Source organism: Apiospora marii (assembly GCF_038362585.1).
Source record: "Apiospora marii strain CBS 49790 chromosome Unknown utg000005l_segment0_segment0, whole genome shotgun sequence".
In the NCBI taxonomy this organism is placed as follows: Eukaryota; Fungi; Ascomycota; class Sordariomycetes; order Amphisphaeriales; family Apiosporaceae; genus Apiospora; species Apiospora marii.
The window spans coordinates 2,694,507-2,714,813 of record NW_027117377.1 but is presented as its reverse complement, the minus strand read 5'-3'; the positions used below and the strand labels follow the sequence as shown (position 1 = coordinate 2,714,813).

Here is a 20,307-nt window from a genome sequence, read left to right as displayed (position 1 = left end):
CTAGGGACGTCACTGAACTAAGCGGCTAGCGTCCAAGTCGGAGGCTCGCTAAGCATGTCGGTTCCAAGCTTGGAAGTGTTCGACTTAATCAGGTAGGCATTTTATATACCTGAGTAATAACATGTCAAGTAGAGCAGAGTAGAGGCCAATCACCGACAGTAAACGGGGATTTTGCAAATTCAGCCCAGACACAGTCTTTGCGTATTTTGCGTATAGAAGCGCACAGGCAAGATGCGTTCAGCGGCCCCCAAGTAGATCAATAGATGGCATCATGAATGTCATGCTCCCTACCATAGCAGTGATCCTCACCGACTCATGAAATTGTACGTCCTGGATAGAGAGTGGGTTTAGGCCCGAACGGAAGATACCACCCCTGCCCATCCCGTAGAGCGCGCCAGCACTGTACTTAGATGATCGCCCATACTAGCAATACCAATATGCAGGGCTGTCGTTGTTACTAGCTATACTCCTCTTTTCAGATCCTGTGCCTCACCATGCCATGCTTGCTCCCAACGCAGGTCGGGGCCAGAGGGAGAGGAGAGGAGAGAGAGAGGGGTACGTGCAGACGAGATAGGTATCAGGACAAATGTACCTATATAAGTATGCAGCAATGTACCTTAGCAGCACCGAACTTGGGAAATATGGAGTCAGCCAAGGTGCCCGACCTGGTTCAAGTAAGCATCGACGTATGGAAGCGAGTGCTAGTTTGAGTCGGTTAGTGGGACCGGTCAATTGGAGACGCTATTTCGCACATCTGCCCGCCCTTAGGTGCAAAGGAATGAGATCCGACGGTGTTCGGCGAGTAAGGTAAGACGTCCCCTGCCAGATAGACTCGGTACATGCCACTGCCACTCAACGCTAGACTGGAAAGGGGAAGAAGAGCTGAGAAGGGGAAGAGAGAGAGAGAAAGAGAGAAAGAGAGAAAGAGAGAGAGCGAGCGAGGGAGGGAAAGTAAGAAGAAGCAAGATTAGAGTAGATGCATGTTGTTAGCACGTCGACACTTGTCGGAGCTGCAATTTTCTTCCCAATTATTCTCTTGCGCCGAGCCGACAGAAGCAATATGATAGGCGAATGTGCTACTATGGACCGGACGACATGCAGACACCGCACACATGCACACACACACTTGCACTCACGCCCGCCCATATAAAAAATAAAATAAAAATGACTTGATGGTTTTGATTCACCGTCCCTTTGGGTTTCGTGTGGCATGCGGGAAGAATAGAATTCGGCAACTGGCTAGCTCGCTATGTTTCAAATGTTTCCATTTTGGTTCTGCATGAATTTGATCTACCGTCAGAGCCGGTATGTCTATCCTTTGCTTTTCTTCTCTGAATAGCCCATTCCTGTCGTGTCAAACGTGCAGCGATACACAATCCTACTCTATAGGACCGGCATGCCTGCTTATAACGAGGCCGGGGGCATCGCTTGGACTGGAGCGACGAGCTGTGTATGGCGCGTTTATTGCCTGCCAGGTCCCGACCGACTGGTGGATGGCCACTCCAAAAGTACCTCTGTTTCTTTTGCCTCTTCTTCTACCTATTGACTCGTCCAAAAGATGCGATCTTCATTTGGGTCGAATGCATCCTCGTCTCCGGCATACCTGCAGTAGGCAAAGCTGCATACAAACATCAATATATCGATATGCAGCTTGGATACTATTCGTGTGCTACAGATACATATATATATATATATATATAAAGCAAAGCGCGCCTGGTGCTTGCTGCTTGTTCGCAACCAGGCCGGCGTACTCTACTCTACATACATAGGAACAATCATACATAAAAAACACCCTTGCAATTATGTAGGTTGGAAGTGACTGGCGGTGGAGATTGGTCGCTCGCTCCCAGCGCTCTGTGTACCTACATCTCGAATTGATTTATGTCCCGCTAACTGGGGCTGCCCATAGCACACACAATGCAATGCCGACTCGACATGCCTAGCCCGCCATCCAACGCTAACATACATCAAATGCGGACTACACGGTACAGTACAAGCAGAGCCCAAGGTTGCATGCCAACAGGTCTTCCTTCCTGATATGCGCGCCCAGACGACGGCCATGCTCAGTCGGACGCGCGAGTTGAGTTGTGTGTGCGGGCGCGGATGTTTAGATAGCTAAAGTCGCTACTGTACGAACCGTCGCCACCCACGAGATATATCAATGCAATCGTTGATCTGAGGGCCGGTGACCTCAGACGGGAAACCGATGGGATGGAGGGTCGATGTTGACCAATGGCCGCTCTTGCCCCGGCCCTTCAGGCATAGTGCTTGTCTTCACGTCCTAGTCTCGTCTGGTCTCTGCAAAGTACGGGCCCCGGCAAGACTACCTAGCTAATAACACACAGAGGAGAGGAAGAGGGACGGACGGGTAGAAAGTATGTAGGTTATTAGGTAGGTAGCATATGTCAAGTCCACTGGCGCATTACCTTTAATTTTTTTTTTCTTTTCGAATGGGTAGCCGATTCGCCATCGGCGGCAGCAGTGACAGCAGCGGCAGCAGCAGCAGCAGCAGCAGCAGCAGCAGCAGCAGCCGCCGCCGCAGCGTGGCCTCCATGCTTTCCTCGAGGTTTACATTACATTAGTTTCGGGGCCCAGGGTTTCCTCCTCTTTTTTAGTCGACTTGGTCCGAGGTTACTTGCTAGAACAGAACATGAACCCAGGACGGCCCACCTCCGCTCGAAACACGTTAGCGATTTTGGTCGATGAACATCACTCCGAGCCCTGTTCCCTTCCCTCTTCCCACTCTTGTCCTGTTCATCTGCAGGGATACGCACCTCTGGAAGGATTCGCTCACCCCTCCAGATTATATTTCCGATTTTTTTGCTTTGGCGCACGGAGAGCCCCGGGGCCTGGTCCCGGGCAAGCTACTCTATTGTACATGGCAAGACTACCGTCGGCCGTCCGCAAACCGACTAGACTTGCCCCCATTACTACTACCACCACCACCACCACCACTACTCTGCCACTCCATACTATTGCTGTTGCTGCCGCCGCCGCTGCTGTTACTACTGCCGCTGCTACTACTGTTACTACTGCTATTACCACTATATCTTCCCTTTTTCACGTCGCCGCCCGTTCTCGTAGGCACTTTTCTACTAACTTCGTTGTTCCCGACGGGGAAAAAAAGAGGCAGTCTACTTCATCGCTCCCTCTCTCTCTCTTTGTGTGTGTGTGCGTGTGCGTGTGCGTGCGTGCGTATACACCAACCAACGCTGCTGTTATCGACGGTCCTTGCTTTTCTGCCGTGGTTCCCTTGGTCGAGGGTACATTTCCAAACAACATACATAATTCACCGCTATCTGGATTCCTGTTTAGGCAACCCGCGTCGAGAGGCCAATCCTGGGGGATCGCAATATTATACTCGCCAAAGTGAAATTCGCAACCACCGCCACAATCGATGCCCAGCTGCCGTTTCGTTCTAGGCCGACTGGCGCTTTCACAATAACCGGTCGCCTACTGGACCCTGAAACCTGCGGGACGCTGCTCGGTCAGGCGAGCATACCGCGGAAACCCAGAGAGGACATAGCGGCTGTCAAGTTGCACAACGCTGCAACGCTGCAAGGCGCTGTCCGCTGAGATCGCCTCGACGAACACACTCGAGAGACGTTTGCCCTTTGCGGTTCCGAATTTCTTGTAGCATTAGTACGAGGGGGTTCCCCCAGCCCAGCCCACTCGCCGTTTTCTGGTTGCATATCAGCCCTCCCCTGGTACATCCTACACCAACAGTAGCGCCTTGTGGCCGTCCACACCCAACTACTAAGACGCCTCCCACGAGACTCGCCAATAACCGTACTGCATGTTCCTTGAGCGGCAGCCTCTCGGGATCCGACCTATTGGGGAGTCCTTGGAACCTGTGCCCAATCAGACCACGGATCTCTGGCGACTGAGGTTGCCCACGATGGCAACTTCGTCACACAATGCCTTTCCTCGATCTCCGAATCCATCCACAAGGTCATACGACTCGTCTTCAGTTTCGTCCGCAACTTCGCCCAAACCGCCAGCCCAGTACCTCAGCAGCTTGATGAGCACAAGTGCGAGGTCCGGCGGTGTTCATGCTCATGCTCATGCCCATGCTCCCCAGTCCATTGGCATCCCACCTTTACCCTCCGTCAGTCAGTCGGCATTCCAGCCTTATACCCCAGGGACGGCGTCATCGGTAATGGGAAGAGATTCACTTCCTTCTAATGACTCGGTGGCGAGTACTCCGGGTCTCTCAAACGCGCAGCTTTCCGCCAACGTCCAAGCACAGAAGCGTGCATACCGCCAGAGAAGGAAAGATCCCAGGTAAGAAACTCCTACCTCGCCTAAACCCGAACCCGCGTAGCCCTGAGGGGCGGCCTGGTGATAGCCCTGATGCGCATGTCGTGTATCTTGCGCCATCGATGCATGATCCAGAGTTTCGACCTCCAAGTCTCAGATTCGCTCTCTTCCTAGCCGATGCATTCTGCCCGACTACTTGCTAACTCCCTAACCCAAAAAGCTGTGATGCCTGTCGCGAAAGGAAAGTCAAATGCGACGCAACAGAGACGACAAGTTGCTCGGAGTGCTCCAGTCGCAATGTCAAATGCCAGTTCACAAAGGAGACGAATCGACGAATGTCTTCCATCAAGCAGGTGCAAGATCTCGAGAAGCAGATCGAGCGTGTGCGCAGGGAAAACAACACGCTCAAACGCCTCCTAAACGACAGAGATGGCCAGATGGACTTGGATGTAGAGGGCGTCGATCAGCTGGCTATTCCCATCCCAGAAATCGGATCCGAGCCTAAACGACGGAAAAGAGCAGCACCACATCACGATCCATCGAGGGCACGGGCGAACGTCCGGAATATCTCGAAAGGGCTGTTCAAGCCACCGGCGCCTTATCGAGAAATACCAATGGCTGCTCCAGCTGAGGTGCGGCTTCCATCTCCGCCACCCAGGTCTGTTACGGAGGCGCTTCTGCACTCCTACTATGGTGCGGTTCATGTCATGATGCCTCTGTTGCACTGGCCAACGCTACAACGCGAAGTGGACGAAATCTACCAGGGCGCTGGTCTGCAACGCATGTCGGCCTCTTGGCTGTCGACCTTCTTCGCAATCTTGGCAGGAGGAAGTTTGTTTAGCAGTGAACGTCACCCAGACCGTGTCCACCAGGCAACCGAGCTCCTGGAAATCTCGCGCAGCCTGGTCGACCCCTGGAACAACGACTTCAGCCTCGACAATGTGAGAACAGCGTTCATCACCTCGCTAGTTCTGAACGAACTGAACTTGAAGTCGGCAGCCTGGACCGGGCTCGGGACCGCAGTGAAGATGGCACAGGACATGAGTCTGCACCTTGAAGTTGGGGCTCCCTCGAGGCTCGAGGCCGACATGCGGCGGCGAGTATGGTGGTCAATCTACATCCTTGATCGAACCTTGTCCCTCGATATGGGCCGCCCATCCCTTATTAACGATATCGATTGCGATGTTGCACTACCAGAACCGATAGACGACCATTATCTCCATGCCGAAGGGCCGGTGCATCCCCTCAACGCCGACTCCCTGACCCACTCATTACATGTCATTCTTAATGTTGTCCGCTCAATACCAGCCATTGTGCAAGCTCGAAGCTCCTTGCCCATTACGCCAACCCGCCTATCCAACTTTGATACGCACTTCGCCAACTGCCAGAGGGCCTTCCCGGCAGCCTGTGACCCCGAAAACCCTCTCCCTATTCCGCCTCACATGCTGATGCCAATGGCTTATCTTATGAGCACTCGACTACTGCTTCATCGGCATAATCTTGCCCCAACATGCCCTCCCGACATCCGATCGAACGCCATCGCCCAATGTAGCTACACTGCCGCCGAAACGGCCAAGCTGATTTCTCGAACCAACGCCACTCTTGCTGACACGGCCACGGCGCTGCTCACTACTCATATCTTCAGATCGGCCCTGTTTCTGGTGATTACGGAACAACACGAACTGGCAGGAGTCTGCATCCGTGCTCTCAAGTCGATAGATGTTCGGCGCGATGTGGCCGTGCCCTGCGGGCGGTTTCTGTCGTTGTTTCTTTCGGCTGTGGCGAGCAAGCGGGCCGAGGTGGCAGCGTATCTTCCTCGGTCTGTCCCCGGCTTTGGCGCGCAGAGGCCACCTGCAACCGCTTTCCAGGAGGCTTTGTGCAGGGATGAGGAGTTATTGGCATACCTGAGCGCCGACTTGCAGGGAGGCGTTGAGTCTGCATGGGTTTGGGTAGGGGCTGAACGCGATGCGATGCCCGCGGTGGCTTCGGCTTCGGGTGGTCTAGCAAGATCCGAGAACCGGACTGGACTAAGTGCGGAAGATGTTCGGGACTGGGTTGGTTGGGATCGACTGGACGGGCAGCTACGAGGCCTGGCGACGGAAACCTGGAGCCCGACTTCCCAGTATGCGTCTCATACGCTCCCGCCGATCAAGATAGAATCGACTTCAGGACCGAGCATCCCACGAAGCAGCATGCCCCCGAACGAAGGCTCGTCCGCCAGCCCGGCGCCAAGCGCCGCGAAACGGAATACGGAGCGAATCAGCATCGCCAATATCATCTGAGAGCTCGCTCTCTCGTCAGATCAGAATAGAGGCGGCCGAAAATACAAAAGGAAACAAGGAATACAAGGGAAGCTCCCTACGGACTTCACGAAACTTCATGAAACGAGCGAGCGCGGCCATGCCCTTTCGTTTTTCTTCCCCCTTTTTCTTAGTGACGATTTTACATCGAGCCTCAATCAAGGGTTACGTAAGGGGCGTCATCAACATAATCACTGTATCATTATTGTCATTTCATAAAACGTGCGGTCGTCGTGGGTTCTTGGGCGAGACGGAGGCTCCGGTTTCTCAGTGATGCTATGGCCGACCTCCTCAGATGTAGTTGCTCAATCTATTACATCTCCTTCATTCTTCATTACTACCTACTACATACTTGAGCCACCAACGTCACATTATTCGACTATTTCATAACATTTGCAGCAAACAGCCTCTCTATCTAGGGCCGATTGGGGAGGAAGGGCGGGGCACTACCTACCAACAAAATCAACACACGCTTTCGAATACCCTTACAGCGATATGCCGGCGCAAAGCCACCAATGGAAAGAAGAAAATGGCGGGCAGAGGGGGGAAGGGAGGGGGAGGGGGAGGGGTGGGGGTAGAAGGTCCACGCTAATGAGGAACTTGCGATTTCTTCTTAATGCTGCTGCGCCTGGAGGAGTCGACCTTCGGATATGGATGATTACGGGTGTGGGAAACCGGGGGGACGCTGCTGCTGGGGGGCGGTGGGGTTATTATTACAGCTTCACTATAGGATCGGGTCAGGTCCGAAAGTCTCCAGAGTCCCCGCTTGGGTTCAAGGGAATGTCAATGTCGGTCGATCCCGCGTCAAGGGAGGAGGGCCACGATCACCACCCATGAGCCATCCACTTCCTGTCACAGAGAGGTCTGAAAGGGCGTGCGGAAGAAGATGATGTATTGTGTGCTTACGTAATGTTCATACACACCTGGCATAGTCCACGGGGCTGTGGGCTGGTGGATGAGGATGGCATGGGGATATGTATAATTTTATCCATCCAAAGACCTGTCTATCTACCCATCCCAATGCGAAGAACTCGGATTTTCTTTTCTCTTTCAAAATAACAACATGGACCAAACCAAAGAACCCGGAAGAAGGAGAAGAACGAAAGGAAGAGAGAGAAAGAAAAAAAAAACCTGTTCTCGAACATCATCATGCGTGTAATGATGTACCACTAAACCCCTGGATCTGGATGAGTGTGGCCTTCCCACATTACCAAGGATAAATGACACGCTGCGTCGGTTGCGATTGGCGTCGGCAGGTCGGTAATCTACCCAATACCGGCACCAGCCAGCTACACACAGTACTGTACCGACTTGTACCAGCAAGCAGAGCTACTGGTTGCGGAGCCCACCGTTTTTCGCGAGGTTACATGGAAATGGACACGCACCATGCGCTCGGGCTCGGAGCGCTGCCGACGCGGTGGTTTGGCGCCAAGAAACGAGAGAAACCATCCCCACTGCCCGCCCACCTGGCTAGCGACCGAACAACAGGCATAAACATGCGTCCTACTGGGTTTCGAAAATCCCGAATTTCCATGGCAGTTGCGGTGATCACAAGGCGTTTGCAACGGGGAAGAGGAGCCGCGAGTCCCAGACGCCGGGAAATTGGATCATCTTGTTAGCCCAGCAGGGATTGCTGTGTGGACGGCAGTCAGGGGCTCGGCAGTAGGCCCGACGGGATTTAGAACAATAAAGGTGGAGCTTTCGCGTGGGAATGGACGCAGAAGGAGTCGCAGTCCACATGCGCCATGCATGTACCAGCAGCAACGTCGTCACATGCCTTCTGAGACATGGACAAATGGCAGCCGGTGGATGACAGTCTCCCCGATAAGCACCGAGAGTCGTCATTGATGGATTAATACAGAATAGGAGTGGAGTGCCGCAGGCGTGCAACAGTTCATCGAAAAGACACTAACTACGGCCGGTTCTGTATATTCGGCACTCGTATATATGCCGCGGACGCTACAATATTTGTGCATTACATGCGCCCGTGCGGGCTCCAACCCATATAGTATCCCGCCGTAGTGCAGTTTTTATCTTCCAGCCTTTGGAACATGGCACCCAGTATAATCCACGCTCTAATAATATCTGTCATGACTCATCAAGCCTTTGCACGCTCCCAACTTCGGAAGGATATTCTAGCATATAGAGTGAGTCTTGCCATGTTTACCTTGAATGGAGTGTTTCTCGTTCTAAACACGACGATTAGTTTTTGCCCTAGTGCCGCCGTGGTAGTCTGGCAGAGGTTGGGGTTGACTTACGGCGAAACGAGGGTGGTTGTGCTTCGATTGAGAGGAGTTAGTAGCATGGTGAGTTTTGACGAAAGCCTCCATCTTCTTTACCGACTCCCGGTCCATTTGTTCGAGAAGCTCCATGCAGTACTTGATATCACAGATCAGAGCATCACATCGGTTCTTGGTAAAATCCTCGCGGACGACGACACGCAGCATCTTCAGCTGACCCGTGTGGGGAGCCATCGTGTAGGCCGGAACCACCCAGCCACGAGCACGCAGTCGGTGTGCCAGGGCGAACTCATCGAACTCGTGCTTGTGGTCGGGGTTCAAGCGGAATGCAACAAGAGGCAGGCCTTCTCCCGACTTCTTTGACATGATAACGAAGCCCAGAGCCTCTAAGGAGTTCGACAGGTAGTCGGCGGTGCGAGTCAGGTTGCTCATGATGGCGCGGTAGCCCTTCTTTCCAAGTCGAATCAACTGGTAGTACTGACCAATGACCTGGCTGGCACCCTTGGAGAAGTTCAGTGTGAAACTTGACTGATCGGCGCCGAGGTAGTTGATGTTGAAGACGAGTTCCTGGGGCAGGTACTCGGCAGAGCGCCAGACAACCCATCCCACACCGGGGTAGACAAGGCCATACTAGAATCCGGTTAGTTTCTTCAGGATTTGGCAATGCACTTCAATATGCCAGACGTACCTTGTGGCCGGATACGTTGATCGACACTACTCGCTCCAGTCTGAAGTCCCACTGCAGATCCGGCATCACAAACGGTGCCACGAAACCGCCGCTGGCTGCGTCAACGTGGATCGGGGTATCCATGCCTCTCTTCACCAGCAGATCGTTGATGGCCTTCACATCCTCGTACTCGCCTGTCTAAACATCATTCTCGTTAGCCGCAAACTCACAGTTGCCGAACTTTGGCTTTCGTGAAGAGTATGCCGCTGTATAAACGACAGACGGTTAAGATGACACTAGGTCGGCCTTGTGACCAACTCCGGGGTAAATGACTCACTACAGATGCATTACTTGTTAGCAACAGAGAGGGAAACTCGGTGATCACTCGAGCTTACCGTAGGTGGTTCCCAAAATCGCGCAAATACCAATGGTGTTCTCATCGACCAGGTTCACCGTTTCCTCGGGATCGAGGACATAGCGGTCCGGCGTGCAATAGACAAGCTTCTCATCAATCTCGAAGTATCTTGCGGCCTTCTCCCAGCAGACTTGGACTGCCGAGGACATCTACGAAACACGATCAGCAACGCTCGGCCGAGACAGGGGACACAGCCGCAGCGAAATGAGCTTTCACATCATCATCATCATCATTGTCAGGCATTACCCATAGACTCTGATGGTGTATGGCGTTGCTTGTTTGCTTCTCTCGGGGATGGAAAACTTACGATGATGTTCGGGTTTTCCGTGGAGAGACCAGCGGCCTTTCTTTGGTTCTTCCACCGTCTCTTCATGGCAAGAACTCCCAGCATGATGGCTTCCGAAGAGCCGATGCAAGAAGTGCCAACGGCACCAGCTGCGTCACCATCCTCGGTGGGCGCGTTGAACAAGCGTCCGATCATGGACACGCAACGGTTCTACAGAAGAAAAGGAAAAAGGAAAGCGCATGTTAGTGAAACGTCCATGTGCTCCGGTACACTTGTGTCGGATCCCTTGCAGTAGTGGGAAAGAACCCCACCTGCTTCGAGGGAGAGTCAGAGCACAGAGCAGCCACTCACCTGGATGTCCGCAGACTGGGGGTACTCCTCATAGTCGATGAAGTTCTTGGAGAAGGACTCGGTCATGAGCTTCTCGGCCTCTTCTTCCATGTAGGTGGTGACGAAGGAGGCCAGGTTTAGCATGGGGTTGCCATCGAGACTGAGGTCGTCCTTGATCATGCGGTAGGCGACCTCTCGGGGCATCTCACCCTCGGGCATCTCGTGGCGGGGCAGGTCCTCGGCAGCGAACCGGGAGCCGTAGACGCTCGTGGTGAAGGAGTCGTCATCGTTGCTGAGCTGCAAACTTATCTTCTGGACGGCATCGGGGAGCTTATCCTTGATCTCGCCGTCCTTGGGGATGTTTGCGAGGTGCACCATCTTGGCTGTTTAGGGAAACTAGTATACGCAACTGGGGCTGTGGGGCGTGTTGTATAGTCGAAAGGGAGGGAGCGAGAGAAGGGAGTTGAAAAAAGGTAAGTTGAAGGTCAAGAGGATTAACCAGAACGGAGAGCGGGCGGTAGGAACGGTATAAGAACGAAAGGGCAAGAGCGTGGACGGCTCACGGCTGTGGCCGACTTATACGCCAACTATAAAGGAGGCACGCTTCCAAATTGCAGGTGCAATATAGAAGGAAGCTACGTACCTACACCGACCTCTTGAGGGGATGGATGTGTCAATGGATGCCAGGAAGGTGCGGGTGCGGGGTAGCAGTAATGTGTGTGTACGTGCGATGCAAAGTTGCTTCTGACCGCAATCAGCAATCAGCAATGGATCAGGAGGGGCGGAAGGAATGTCAAGGGCGAGGTTCTGCTGCTTCCGCAGGTCGAAATGAGGGCTTTATTTATACCCACGTGTATTCACTATATACGCGCTGCTGCCAGCTCAGAGAGAACATTAGGAGAAAACCGACCTCTGGGAAGTTTGGGGGCCTTCAGCTGGTGTCAAGTCTGGTATCATTGTCGGTGTCGGTGTCAGGCCAGCTTACAGTGCGCACATCGATCGCAACCAGCCGATTGCTCGTCTTGTCCAGTTCTGATAGGTAGCGAGGTAATAAGTGACTAAATGAGTAGTCACCCCACGACACACCGAGTCGATGCCCATTTGTGTCCGTCTCCCCTAAAGCGTACAGGATGCTGGGGCAGGCATCGTTTCAGTACTTGTCAGGGTTACGGTGTTTATGTGTGTAATTGGCGACCATGGGGTAGCACAAAGGCCAGCCCGGCCAGCCCAACATCGCAGGCACGGGCAGGGACGGCGAGGGTTGGCAAAAAAGCTTGGCACAAGGTGTTTCCACTGGCAGGGCACTAGCAGGGTTGCAGGGGTCGATCTGGTGGGTGTGGTCACTGTGGTGTGCTTTGGGATTCCACACATCCCATCCACGCCTCCGAAGGCCGAATAGCCATCCCACTCTTGCTGCTGCGGTTCGCTAGCTGGTGCACTTCAGAGCCCACCCGGGGATATCTACCGGCCAGTCACCGACTCCTTTTTTTTTTTTTTATTCGTTCGAGAGCCAACATACCTATCCATGCCGTTCCTTGCTTTTGGCTGACTACCTATAGCAAAATATATGAGGCTTTTTTCCTACCTCCTCCTCCTCCTCTGTACCGTTCATGCAAGTGCAGAGACAAGGGGAGCACGTGTAAGTGAGTCGGGAGGGCGCTCATTCCAGATTTGTCACCAGTCCCAACTACGATTCCCACGTTCCCGTAGCTCGTACAGAAGGCGAGGCCGCCTATGGTACACGCACGCTAGCCAGGCTCGGGTAGAAAAGCTTGAAACTCCCATTACCATTTGGCCCGCCTGGGTGACAGTGACATCATTCAAATCAGATCGGACACGTCCACGTCAGCGACTACCATAGACGCTACCATTAAGGGGCAATGTCTGAGGTATGGTGGGATGTTGTTATGTGTCTGTTTGTGCCATGTGCGGCGCGGTATTGCCGGCTTACAGGCCACAGCCAGGCCTCGTCAATTAATTGAACCCTAACTAAGAGGTACCTACTCACCTAAATTACGACGTAGTAGCTACCCGCTCGCTTCCGTATGGAAGAGAGTTCGGATGGCGACTCGATGGCAAATGAACACAAACACCGCCCCTTTTCCTCGTCTGCCCATTTTCTCATTCTAGCGGTCCGGCCTGCCTGGGTAGGTCACATAGGTAGGTAGGCTAGTGAGATACGAGAGCTCTCCCGCCTTGTGGCCAGACAGCTGTGCTACTGTAATTCAACAGCCCATCTGTCTTTGCTTATTCCTTCCTTTTCATTCTAGAACGATTGCCATGCTAGATCTACTCGCGTTTCTGCGATAGTGTGTACCAATCGTCACGTGGCATGTGGCACAGCACACCCAAAAGCATTGCCACCTATTCCATCGATGTTTACGGAGTACATGTCCACTTCCAACCCAACGGCTTTTGCCGCGTTGCTTCATAACAATTCGTTTGTGAACATCCGGAGCAACCCGGTCCCCTTTGGCAACTTTTCTGGTGGATGACCGTACACGACTTGACCATTCGGTCATACAGTATTATAACCCATCAGATTGTGTCACTTTGCTGCGGTTTCACATGGGACCACACATTCGTGATCTCTCTCGATTGCATAGCGCCCCTGAATTTTAGGTTGGTGTATCTATCATCTCGTTCGCTGAAATGTCTACTCAAACATACTATCTAAACAATGCCTTGCAACCATGAACCAATCGCTTTCTCCTGGGTCATATTATTCAACCTGATGGTCCTGGCGATTCAACCAACGCCACCCAGGCCGTTCCTTCTGCGACACCAAGATGGTTTGTAGGCAGCACGCTTACTCCTTCTCCTCCTCGTTGACCTAATCCTTCTTCGATGTGGACGTGCCCGGATAGTAATAATCATCGGGGAACATGTCAGGGAAGAACGAACCTCGCTTGGAGGGCTCGATGAAGGCCGGGCCCCGGAGACTCGGCGTCACGTCGACAGTGGCTAGGTCCTCGGCGGTCCAGGGGACCGGACGACGCTTGGAAGGGTTCTTCGCTTCCTCCTAGGTCAGCGAAGTGTTCTTCTCCATTTCGGTGAGGTCAGACACTTTGTATCCATCACGAACTCGCGTGCCGTTCTCGAGGAAAATTGGCATGGACGGGGTCGGGGAGGCACAGACAGTGACCGAGGAGGGGGAACCAGGAACAGGGGAGAGGGGGACAGGGACCGAGGAAGGGGAAGCAGGGACCTGGGGGTTTCCAGGGCTGCCGTCGACCTGGTCGATGGATTCAGAAATAGCAGGTTGCTCGGGGAGGGCGCTCGTCTCTCCAGTACCGCTGCGCTCGGCATTTCGCTTAACTATAGCCGCGGCCGTGGCAAGGATGTCGAGATTGTTGAAGAACCTGCTTGGATCAGCAGAGGGCTGTTCAGCTCCAGATCCACTAGCCACTGCAGCCTGGTTCGAAGCCTGGGCAGCAGTGTTGTCCGCAGTATCTGCCGTAGCTTCAGCCGTAGCAGCAGCCGAGTTTCTAGTCTTCTTGGCCTTAGCTCTGGCCTTGGCCTTGGCCTTGTCCTCCTTGCGCTTTTTCGACTTCTTCTGGGCCTTGGTCATCTTAGGCTCCACGACTGGTGCGTCGGTAACTGTATTCACATCGTTACTAGCCTCGGTCTCGACGACAGTGTCTCGGTTCTCCGCATTGCCGTTTCCGCTTGTGGTCGTGCGGTTTGTTGTGTGGCTGTCTGCTACCGGCTCTGCTACCGGCTCTGCTACCGGCTCTGCTACCGGCTCTGCTACCGGCTCTGCTACCGGCTCTGCTACCGGCTCTGCTATCGACTCTGTCACCGGATCTGTCACCGAGTCTGCCACTGGATCCTCTACAGGGTCGGTCTCATTCGGGTGCTCCGTTCCTTGGTCTGCCACCGGATCTGCCACCAAGTCTGTCTCGTTCGGGAGCTCCGCTTCTTGGTCTATAGCTGGAGAGGAACCAGCTTGGCCATCTCCATTCTCTCTGCCGGCTTGGTCAACAGGCACGTGCGGGAAAGTGACTTTGGCTGTGATGGTCGCCCTCAAACGACCATGCCACCACTTGGTATCCTGATGAACGATGAGCTCATACGGGTTCGAAGTGTACCGAAGAGGAGCAGGTAATTTGATTATCGGGACGGAGCGAATGTAGTCTTCCGGACTTCTGCTTGGGATAGCAACCGGAGCCTGAGTGTCCACGACTGCCTGGGAAACTGACGGGAGTTGACCATTAGTTCCTTCACCATTGCTCGGGTCGTTCTGGGCGGGCTCTGGTGATTGTTGTGCATAATCTGCCGATGCTTCCAATGCGGACTCCTCTGTGGATTCTTGTGCGGGCTTCTCTGTTTCCTGTGCGGAATTCACCGGTACTTCCAATATGGCCTCCTCTGTGGGTTCTTGTGCGGGCGTCTCTATCCACAACCCAAGCGCAGGTCCGTCCAGAGGCACAGGGTCAGGCAGCCGCGGCAATTGGATCGGAGAAGGCTGCGAGTTCGGAGCTGCGTTAGCTTCGGCTTCCTCTATATGCCCCAGCCCCTTTTCACCTGGGGTGCTTACGGGGTCGTCGGCGAAATTGTCCCAGAAATCCAGTCCCCGGCGCGGAGGACTGCTGCGCGCCGCTCGTTCCTCTCGAAACTTTCGTGCCATTGTTGCTGCTTGCTGATCCGAAGCGGGATTCGTATTGATACTGAGGGAGGACGACGTGAGGGGTTTGGTCGATGCGGTGTGGCGGAAGGATTTTGTAGGCGTCGGAGTAGGCTGTCCCTTGAAGTGGATAGGTTGCGTAGCCTTTTTCGGCTTCGACTTCTTTGAAATCGTGATCCATTCATTCCCGTTACTCTCTGGGGATGACTTGGCGGGTTGATCTCGCATTACAGTGGTGGGTGTGGAGGCGGCGCTTTCCTTGCCAAGTCCTTCCTCATCCTGTCCCTGCTCGTTCTCGGCGGCAAGTGACGCCAAAGGAAGTTGCTGATTCGGCCGTTGAGTCGGCTCGGATACTCCTGAGCTACTCGACGGAGTAAACACAACTGCGGATGATGCCGTTGATGAACCACTTCCTGAGCCTGGGGCTTGTGTTGTAGTTTTGCCTCGGCTGTCGTCTGCGTTCGAGTCTTGAAGAGTCTTCTCCTTGACCAATTTAGAGGCATTCGCCTTTCCCAGTTTCCTCTTCGCTTTTGCAGCCTTGCGTTTCTCTAACTTCTTGAGGCGTTTCTTTTCAAGTTGCTCTTCTTGCTGGCAATCTTGGGGGATGAGTCCCTGGTCATCTGTGACTCCGGTATCCTCTTCGGGATGCTCGTCTGGAAGATCTTCGACTTTGGTGCCTTGCGATGAGTCACTTTTCTTTCTTTCATGGTCCAAGTAGAGTAAGCTCTTGATGTCTTTGGCCACGTCAAGGTGCTTGAGATCGTCGAGTTTGTCCAAATGATAGACCTTCATCGTAGGGTTGCTCGCCCATCTCATATTCCAATTTATAGCGGATCCCGGAGGACGATGGGAGGATATGGTGATCTTGTAGTTATTCACGCGATCCAGGGCAACAAGGAACCGAACAAGCTTCTCTCTCATGTAATAGAAGAAGTTGCCGTGAACATCGTCATGTGGCACGTTCGAGTTTTTGGGGGGGCCGTAGAGATCGAGCCAAGCCTCCATCGGATCGAACCCGTAGTCTCGGCATCTCTCCCAGCTCGGGAAAAAGGCCGGGTTGGGATACTTGAATTCCTCCTTTGAAGCTGTGATGGGGAGGAGGACTCCCGTTCTCAAGTATTCCATCCGGCTAGTGCGCCACTCCCGATGGTCTCTCTGTGCGGAGAGTTCTCTTGCGATGTTGGCTCGCCGGCCGCTGATGTTATGAGATCTCTGCAGTATAGCACGACTCTGAGGTATCATAGATGGGATTGTGAGATAAATCAAGCGATCGCGAGTGTATGGCTTTGGTAACCATATCTCAAACACTTTAGTTGTTGACTTGTCACCACAACCACAATCTTTCTTGTAGTTAACGGAGTCCTCCTCAGAAACCAACAAAGCCTCTGCTTGTACGTCCACCACGGCGGCTTGGGCATGTCTCTCGAGGATTATCATCACCCAATCCGGCAGAAACGCTGAATACCAATAATGCAATATGGCTTCGGCCGTCTGTACGTAGTGGCCCCCTGTATTGGCCATGGATAGGAGGACAAACACCCGGGCAGCGGCCAGGTCGCTCAGCTCGTCCATGTAGAAGTTGAACTTTGTCTTAGAGCCGTGGGGAACCGACAAGAACGTCTCAATGAAAAGCCCCATGTCACCGAAACCTTGTATTGTTGTTAGAAAATATGTTGAGGGTATACTCATCCCCTTGACGGCGAAAGCGCTGCTCTTCGTGGAATACTCACCGTGGATGACCAATGGGGTATTATTGTACCTAATCGGAATACACATCATACCAATGGTATCAAGTGATCCCTGATATATACAGTATCGCATAATTCGGTGGGAGCAATGCTTTCGCTGTCAAGGAGATAGTGACTGACTGGATAGACTTACCATTGATCTGGATGTTGATCTCATCCCCCACCAGGGTATCTTTGGGAGTGATGAGGCTCTTGACCTTATGTTTGGAGAAGAGTCTTGGTTCTTGTCCATTTGCTGGTGCTTTGTGGACATCATCCGAGTTAACGTGAGGATATGGTTCGTTCTCGTCTTGGACCACCAGGCTTCTGGCGTCATTGTGTGTCATGTAAGAAGCATCCTTCCTTCGCTGATGGGATTCGCATAGTGCCCGGTGATTACCCTGGTCTTGATCGAGACAGTCGTCGCTGCAGTATTTGACCAGTTCGCAACGTTGACAGTGGACCGTTACCTCCTTGGTTGGACAGTCAGGTTTCGCGCACACAGCGCGAAGTGCTGTCCAACTTTCCATAATGAATAGAACAGCGATATGCTGTCAGTAAGTGGCTTGATCTTTATGTATAGACCATAAGAGGGGAGTGAATGAGATGAAAGGTGCGGGGATGGGGGCGGGGGTAAATGCGATCATTCATGAATTCTAGTTGGCAGTCGTAGCCTTCATGAAAACGTATTTGGAAGGCCCGAGATGGAAGATGAAAGCCGACCGTTATGAGAGTGTGTGGATGGTTGTATGGACTGCTGAAAGTCAAGTTGGGTGAAAGAATGGAAGACAGGGTACGACGCTTCTGATATGCAACACCCCCGAAACCTACCAGCAGAGGGTACTGCTTTATTGCTTGCCTGGGCTCGAGATGCCAGAACCTGCCAGAAGTTACCTTGGACTGATTAGTAGAGGTGAGCGAGGTGTGAAGAGAGACAGTTCACGCCACTTTGGATGAGGGTAGCAAGCTGAAAGAGCTTTTGCGAGTTGGGCGACCTCAACGAAAGGTGAAAGGTTGGTACCGAGTGGTCACTCGAAGAGCACTGATAGAGTGCACTTAGTCACACTGAATTGGGTCAAAAATACCACAAGACGCGCTTGGAGCTTGCTCTCAGACTGGCAAAGCCACTAATTGCTTCTGTAATGCCATTGCAGCCTGCATCATCAATGGGGATCGCCGCGTTCTCAGGGGCTCATCGGCAGTTAGGAGCTCGTCGGCGATTAGAACTACATCGGCGACCAGGGGTTCATCGACGCAACCAGGGGCTCGTCGGCGCGACCACTATCACACTACTTGGGTCACGGAGAGGCGGTTTTCTAGAATCTAATCATGGTTGTGTGAACGAGGCACGTCGTGCTCTTCACCTTTATCGTCTTTTGCTTTGAACCTTTGTTTAACTACAAAGTCAATGATACGCTTTTCACCTTTAGACATTACAATAATAACGAATGAACACCAGATCTGGCGTTTGCTCTCTTGGGAATAAACAGGGTGTCCCAGGAGGGGACAAACACATATTCTAGAATTCCTTATCAAATGCGCCTACTCTTTCAACGCCGCCTTCCATTTACACAAGTCTCAAAGAACATATGCCCAACACATGGAACATGCACTCGGTCACGATGACGGAACTGCCAACATCACGTCTTGCCCATGTTTCACCGAAGAAGGTACAGCTGTTGCGCTCGACACTGTCCAATGAAAACACATCGCTAAACGACTCATTTGTATTTATACATTCAAAACAGATGTTCGATCGATATGAACCTACTGACGATGAAGATGCTCACAGTTTGGCCGCGAGCCACTGTAGAAGCCAAGAATCCGAGGCTGGCTCCTTTAAAAAACATTAGTCGCCGTGTTAGGGGGATGTTGTGACTGTCGACCAACTCCCAGACCGCCCCAATGTAACGGACAGTCTGGCGTGACGATGCCCTTTATATGCGCCCATGTTCATACAATACGGGAGCTCCGACGATGTGGTTGATTATCCAGTTGAAACGGATGATCGAGAGAACGGACCAGCCGTGACGGAAAGGAAATGTATACTTCTCCTATATCCATGAAATGTCCACACCATGATGCAATGCGGTAAGGATCGCGACTGCGGCAACATACAGGCCTAGGATTACACCCAGAACCAACGTCGGTGATCACGCCTGCCAAGTGAGAGGAGAGGAAGGAAGAACAAACATGGTGGAAAAGGCACAAGTTGTGGTACGAGGCCAGAACTGACAACCTACTCCCATCATTGTCTTTTTCTGTTGGATGAGAGACCAAGGGCCATAGAGCGATCAGTAGCAGCACATCTGCAGTTTCCAGTGACTCGAATATGTAGCTAACAAAAAAGAAAAAAAAAAAAAAACTGACCAACCAATTAAGCTACTGTCTTCCAGGCTATCTGAGATGACTATGACATCCAAAATGTTGCACGTTGAGCCTATTGCAAGTAGGCAGCCAAGCAGTGCAAGAGAACCAAGCGAAGCCTTATGCGTCTGGGGTTGCGTTGCCTGTACCAACAGTATTGACCAAGCTGGGTGAAATCCTGATATTATAGTACACCGTTTCAACCTGGTTTTCTCCGTAGTGGTGAGATAAAGCTGCATACACAGTGGTAGGTATTCACTATGTTTGCGAAGGAAAGATAAGCACACGGATACCATTAGAAAATTGTAACATGTGATCGGAAATACTTCTCGGCTTGACGGCTTCTGTTGGTCTTGTGTACCAAGGGATATTGCATTTCCGTCGATACATCATACGAACGTGCCGTTGGTGACACTGCTCCTCCCGATCCGCCGTTATCCTATGACTATGGCTCCACCGATGTATACATATTTCACCGCCGATTACTTCGTCGTTATTATCACCACTATCAGATACTTTGACTGAAGACCGAACCTCGAGGCTATGTTATGCGAAGGGACGTTTTCAGGGGCTGTCCTACCTGATAGGCACTACAAATAGCACTTTTTGGCTGAGATGAGAGAGGGTTCCGAAACGACAAGATGCAATGAAGTAATAATAGCAAAGTAATAGAACAGCCCTTGGATGTGAGGTCTTGACATACACATATACACACACACACAGAGCCCAAAATTCCAGTTGACTAATCCCTTGCTTGAGCTACTGGACGGATGGAATCCATCAATGACTAACCGTGATGCTGGCTTGGAGTAAAAATACCAGACCCTAGTTGTGAACCCCGAGACCCACTACGGAACATTGAGGGAACCCTGAAGGAGGCAGCTGCTTGGCATGCATTCCCATTGCAGTCCAAGTTTAGTGCATGTGTCCGCCCTATGCAAGCCAAGCGGGAGATTGGCCCGGGAGCGACAGTGATACCTGCCCGCCCGCCAAACGCGCTACGTGCGACCGAGTACCAACCTTAGATCGAAATCCGGGGCAGCTGGCAGCCTATCGACTAGCACTATTGGAACTTACTCAAACTTACC

General features: G+C 52.6%; 3 protein-coding genes across 3 annotated transcripts; 1 reads left to right on the top strand and 2 right to left on the bottom strand.

The window, feature by feature from the left end:
• Window positions 1-3,796: 3,796 nt before the first annotated feature.
• PG985_008765 (fungal-specific transcription factor) lies at window positions 3,797-6,542 on the top strand (the record flags this gene model as incomplete). The annotated part of the gene is made up of 2 exons (XM_066828533.1): window positions 3,797-4,284; window positions 4,481-6,542. The coding sequence occupies 2 exons, from the start codon at window positions 3,797-3,799 to the stop codon at window positions 6,540-6,542; spliced, it is 2,550 nt and encodes an 849-aa protein (XP_066683445.1).
• A 2,207-nt stretch (window positions 6,543-8,749) lies between these two features.
• On the bottom strand, window positions 8,750-10,876 carry PG985_008764 (uncharacterized protein; the record flags this gene model as incomplete). The annotated part of the gene is made up of 5 exons (XM_066828532.1): window positions 8,750-9,430; window positions 9,489-9,661; window positions 9,863-10,031; window positions 10,190-10,378; window positions 10,520-10,876. The coding sequence occupies 5 exons, from the start codon at window positions 10,874-10,876 to the stop codon at window positions 8,750-8,752; spliced, it is 1,569 nt and encodes a 522-aa protein (XP_066683444.1).
• Window positions 10,877-13,331: 2,455 nt separating this feature from the next.
• On the bottom strand, window positions 13,332-16,697 carry PG985_008763 (uncharacterized protein; the record flags this gene model as incomplete). Its single annotated transcript, XM_066828531.1, has 2 exons — window positions 13,332-13,520; window positions 13,707-16,697. The coding sequence occupies 2 exons, from the start codon at window positions 16,695-16,697 to the stop codon at window positions 13,332-13,334; spliced, it is 3,180 nt and encodes a 1,059-aa protein (XP_066683443.1).
• Between the last annotated feature and the right edge of the window lie 3,610 nt (window positions 16,698-20,307).